Source organism: Dendrobium catenatum, unplaced genomic scaffold, assembly GCF_001605985.2.
Source record: "Dendrobium catenatum unplaced genomic scaffold, ASM160598v2 fragScaff_scaffold_211, whole genome shotgun sequence".
Classification (NCBI taxonomy): Eukaryota; Viridiplantae; Streptophyta; class Magnoliopsida; order Asparagales; family Orchidaceae; genus Dendrobium; species Dendrobium catenatum.
Window position 1 is genome coordinate 2,801,266 of NW_021318673.1, and position 5,457 is coordinate 2,806,722.

General features: G+C 34.5%; 1 protein-coding gene across 1 annotated transcript; it reads right to left on the minus strand.

Moving 5' to 3' along the window:
- Positions 1-203: 203 nt before the first annotated feature.
- LOC110114981 (protein FAR1-RELATED SEQUENCE 5-like) lies at positions 204-5,016 on the minus strand. The gene is made up of 5 exons (XM_020848058.1): positions 4,846-5,016; positions 4,693-4,764; positions 3,560-4,516; positions 904-970; positions 204-403 (listed from the first exon to the last, which is right to left on the minus strand). Exons 1-5 carry the CDS (start codon positions 5,014-5,016, stop codon positions 204-206), a joined length of 1,467 nt encoding a protein of 488 aa, XP_020703717.1.
- Between the last annotated feature and the right edge of the window lie 441 nt (positions 5,017-5,457).

Consider the following 5,457-nt stretch of genomic DNA (forward strand, 5'->3'; position numbering starts at 1 on the left):
GATGCAACCCTGTGTGAGGAGGTTGATCCATCCTTACTAACTGGCATTGCAAAAAGAGTTCAAAAGAGAAATGATAGAAAGAGAAAAGTTGTATCAATACCATTTACAACGGGTAATAGGAAGAAGAAGATTAAAGTAAATTTGTGAGTCAAAGAGAAGATTGGTCACTCAATTTCAAGTGATACAACTGCAATAGCACCTCCTCAAACTAAAACTGCTCCAACTTCTACAAGTGAACTTGCACCACCAACTACAACTGAACCGTCTCCAACTACTGAAAAAGAACTTGCACCAGCACCTGAACCTACTCCAACTTCAACAAGTGAACTTCCAGCGGCACTTGATACTACTCCTAAACCAGCACCACCTCCTACGACTAAACCTTCTTGAACTACTGAAAAATCTATGATTGTTTATGAAGTTGATGATTCTAAAGAAATACCATTGAAACCTGCACCTGAATATTTAGATTACCCGGGCAGATCATTACTTAGTGAAGATAAGCAGTTGTTTATCGATAATGGCCTGAAACAATTTAAGGATAAGTAAGTACTGATCTTATATATAATAATACCGTGTAATACCGAGTAGTACCGAGCTATACTGATCGGTACTACTCGGTATTACATTAAACATACTCGGTACTATATCAATACCGAGTAGTACAGAGCTTTACTATATGTATTACTCGGTATTATATTAAACATACTCGGTAAAATATCAATACCGAGTAGTACCGAGTAGTACCGAGTGATACCTAGTAGTACCGAGCTTTACTATATGGTACTGCTCGGTATTACATTAAACATGCTCAGTACTATATCAATACCGAGTAGTACCGAGTGATACCGAGTAGTACCGAGCTTTACTATATGGTACTACTCGGTATTACATTAAACATACTCGGTACTATATCAATACCGAGTAGTACCGAGTGATACCGAGTAGTACCGAGCTTTACTATATGGTACTACTCGATATTACATTAAACATACTCGGTACAATATCAATACCGAGTAGTATCGAGCTTGGGAATATGACAATAGTATTTTTACAATCATCTTTTCTAATAAATGTTTTTTTGAATTATCCAGGAATGACACTATTTTCGAGCTTGAAAATATAACAATTTTTCGAAGTCAATTGGACGAATTATTATTGTCGGAGGAACTTGACAATAATCATGTTGATGTGTTTGATCATTTATGATTCCAGAAAAATGCACTTTGCCCCGGTCTTAATCAACCTTTTCTTTTTGTTTCTAGTTTTCATTGGGTTAGTAATAAATTTTTAATCCTTGAGTTTGGTATTTCTATTTAGTAGATGTAAATAAGTTGGAATTAATCACCACTGTAATCTCTTCTTAACCAGGGATATTACAAACAAGCCAAGGATAATGGAATTGAGGATCTAGACACAACGAACTATGTATCTCATATAAATAGAACAGTTATTAAGAATGTAAATTTGATCTTTGTTCCTATAATAAACAATAAATATTGGACTCTTCTAGTATGCAATTTGAGAAAAAAACTATGGGAGTTTTATGATTCATTACCATAAAAGACACACAAAGCCATACTCCCAGAAGTTGTAAGTAAAACCAAAATTTATTTAGTTTATTTATTTCTTAACAAAAATTAATGTTATTTTCATTTTACTTTTCCAGATTTCTCATTTCTACGAGGAAACGAAGACTGCTTTTGACATTAATATAACGAAATGGACAATCAAGAGATTTAGAAACGTGCCAACACAAGATAACAGCATTGATTGCGGCATGTTTCTTTATAAATATATGGAAGTTGTAATACAACAAGAACATGTTCAATGGTATCTTTATAAGAACTGGCAATCTAATATGCCACTATTCAGGGCTGAATTAGCATATGCCATCTTATGTACAAAAATTCAATAGATTATGAAATAAATTTTCTTTTGCATGTATATTTCTTGTGCATTTTTAATTACAATTAAAATTCAATCTAATATGCCACTATTTATTTAGCAGTATGAAAACAGATAGGACTGGCTCAGTATTCCATGAAATTTGCTAGGTACAAACCAAAGACCGATCGGTATTGCTCGGTTTTAGCCAAAATTAGCTCGGTACACAACAACTATATGGTACCGAGGACTAAAAAGGAGTAATACCAAGCTATGGCTACTAATCATTAAGTAATACCGAACAATATGAGAACAGATAGGGATTGCTCGGTATTCGACGAAATTTGCTCGATACAAACCAAAGACTGATCGGTATCACTCATTTTAAGCCGATATTAGCTTGGTACACACCAAAAGCTGATCAATACAGAATTATGTAATCAAGTTTCAAGCAAAAATGAGTATTTATAGAGTCAAACTGAGTAATTAGAGACATACAATCAGGAAGACATATTCATTATAGAAATTCCTCCAAATTAACATATTACATGAAAGACGATTGACTACTTGAATCTGGATTTGTGAAGTGTATGCTTGTTGGTGTAATCTTCTCTGTGGGTTTAACTTTTTTGGTCTTTCTTTTCTCCCAATGATCCTTCAATCTTGCATTTGAAACGCCCTTTGACCGGTACTTCTTAGGATCTTTAATAGTTTCATTACCAGCTTCAGAATTTGGTTTGTTCTTTCTGCCAAGCTTGATGGAATGAACTTTTGCAGCCAAAGTACACAAATCATCTATGACACACTTTTCAGCCTCCTCATTACCTTATGCTTCTGTGCTAATTTTATATGCAAATCGACATACATAATTTCTGAAAATAAGGTTGCTAGACCCCGAAATAAGTTGGCAAGCATTCATACCAAGACATGGGATCTTACCTCCAGAATATAAATCTTTTCGAGCATTGGCTGACCATCTTGAGAGTAAATATTTAATGGGAATATTAACAATATCTAACTGTCTCATTACTCTCATGCAATGTGCACATAATATACCCATCATTTCAAATTTAGCACAGCTGCATTCAATGCTACCTTCTAATGAATTAAAATTGACAATCCAAATGTGTGAATCAGTGGAGTTATCTATGTTCCAAACAAAAAACCTTGATAAATCCGATGAGGTATTTTCAACGCATAATCCACCAAGTCCATGCAAGAACTCATTTTCAAAAAATACATACAACTTTCTTGAATAAAATTTTGCAGCTTGCTTCAATATTGGGCTACTTTTCATATAAGGCACTATATTAGTTTGACTACATCCGAATTTTTCATCTTGTTCATTTCGACGCCAATTCCTCATCACCTTCTCCAAACCGAGGAAATACTCGGTGATAGTACTTGTTGGCTTTGAATAACCATGGCATACATGATTGGTTTACTCACTACATTGGGTTGATAAAATGCCAAGGTTAAAACAATCTTTATTGAATGCAGTTGACCACTTCTCCCTGATTTTGTAGATATCATTCAACCATTGATGGTTTTACAGGTTTCATTGTAATATCATTTTAGTCCATTTAATCTCAAATTCCTCCACTGAATCATATTATTTGAAATAATAAAAAAATAAGGATTTAACTCTGTTGTTGCTGTTAAAGCACCATACGTTTGAAGGTGCCTCTTTGTAGAGATGCCATTGACACAATCGATGTCGTGCATGATGCAATGCAATCTCTATTGCCCTGGCCATGGCTTGGTCCTGATCAATAAAAATGGTAATGGGATGTTTGTTATCCATGATTTTAATAAATGTTCGAAAAAGCCAGGTAAAGGAAGCTATAGTCTCATCAGATAAAAATGCAACTCCTAGTAGAACATTTTGCCAGTGATTATTTACTCCGACAACTGGGGCACAAGCTAAGTTATATTTATTTAAACGATAACTATTATTGAATATAATCACATCCCCAAAATAGGCATAATCAATTCTACCAAGATCATCCACCCAGAAGAAATTCAACAAACACCCATCTTCATCAGTTTCAACATCCCAGGCAAATATGTTGTCATCAATTGCCCGTTTTTTAAACAACTTGATCAGTGAATTAGTGTCTCCAGTCTCGATCTTTGCTATTCTTTCTTTTTGGATGTAGTTGTATGCATCCTGCTTCTTGAATCCAAGATTACCCACACCTCCAACTTCATTAGATAGGTATGTAAATGCATCGACAGTTCTTATCCCTACTTCTGACATAGATTTCAAAATAGCTGCATTATCATCACTAATGCTCCTAGATAACTTGAGCAAATGTTGATCATCCGGCCTAGCCAGTTCGTGATTGTGACTTTCTATAGATTTATTCACTGCCCAAACCCCATCTTGACTCACCAAAAATCTAACCATGGCTGGACATCCTGTTCTTGTACATGATCTTCGATATTTTACCTTAGTATCACTCTCATTCGCCTTCTTGAAACCTGATTTAGAACACATAAAATCCTTTGATTTGATTTTCCTTATATTTGGCCAAAAATGATGATGATCTTTCCGAACACTAAATCTAGTTGAATGCGCGTACTGGCAATATTTTTCATATGCTTCCTTCTTAGAATTGTAAACACCCTAAGAAATATTCATACATCCATATTAGCTTTATATCTAAATATCAATCCGGACATTAAAAACAAGCTTATACCGAGGTTGAATGATCGGAACTATAATGTATTAATATTTATTAGCTCGGTACAACTCTGCACTGAGTTTATACCGAGCTATTATAATCAATATCGATCGTATACCGATCTATAATAATGAATACTGACATTATACCGAGCTAAGAAGGAATTCATACCGAGTAATGATCGGTAGTACTACAACCAACGTTTGATACCCAGTAATGAAACAGTAAAAAGTTTAAAAAAAACAAACAAACTGTATAGATAATAACATACTTGTATTAACTCAGAAAATGCTTCATCAAAGGTTAACGTCGGAGTTTCCTCGAAATTTACTAAGTCTTCGAAAGCAAAATCTACATTCGATCCATCCATCTCCTCAAATACTTCACGATTTCTTTCGTGAGGTATATGAGAATTATATGAACCGTAAAGACTGTCTAACATCTTAGGTTTAATACATAAAAGGTTATTATACCTGAGGTAAAAGCCGCGTACATTTTTAGTTTTCCCGACCATTTCATATACATTGCGGCGGGCTGATCCGAACTATTTTAAAAAACATGCTAAATCATATGGGCTGTCGTCGGGTCATTAGGAGTAAAGAAGGCATGCCAGGTGTCGCGATTTGGAGCGATACCGAACGTAGAGGTGTGTCAGGTTACCTGAGGCAATAAAAATTCTCTCAAAAGGAGGCAACAACAGTATAGCCTTAACATATATTTATATAATATTTATTTATAATTCTTCTTTTTTTTGTATTTTAACATTCAGCCCCCTATTTCTCCTGACATAGGTGGCAACAATGCAAGTTTTTTTTTTTTAAACAATGTAACAGATGGTTTTTTGAGGTGGCAACAAGAGTTTTGAATTTTTTTTGTTAAAGGG

Excerpts from the sequence above, each read along its gene's own strand:
- LOC110114981 (XM_020848058.1), bottom strand. The coding sequence starts at position 5,016 with ATGTTAGACAGTCTTTACGGTTCATATAATTCTCATATACCTCACGAA. Across the intron at positions 971-3,559 it reads ACAAAGAGGCACCTTCAAAC|TACCATATAGTAAAGCTCGG; the intron begins GTATGGTGCTTT and ends AATATCGAGTAG. Across the intron at positions 404-903 it reads CGGTATTGATATAGTACCGA|ATTTTTCAGTAGTTCAAGAA; the intron begins GTATGTTTAATG and ends AAACAATCATAG.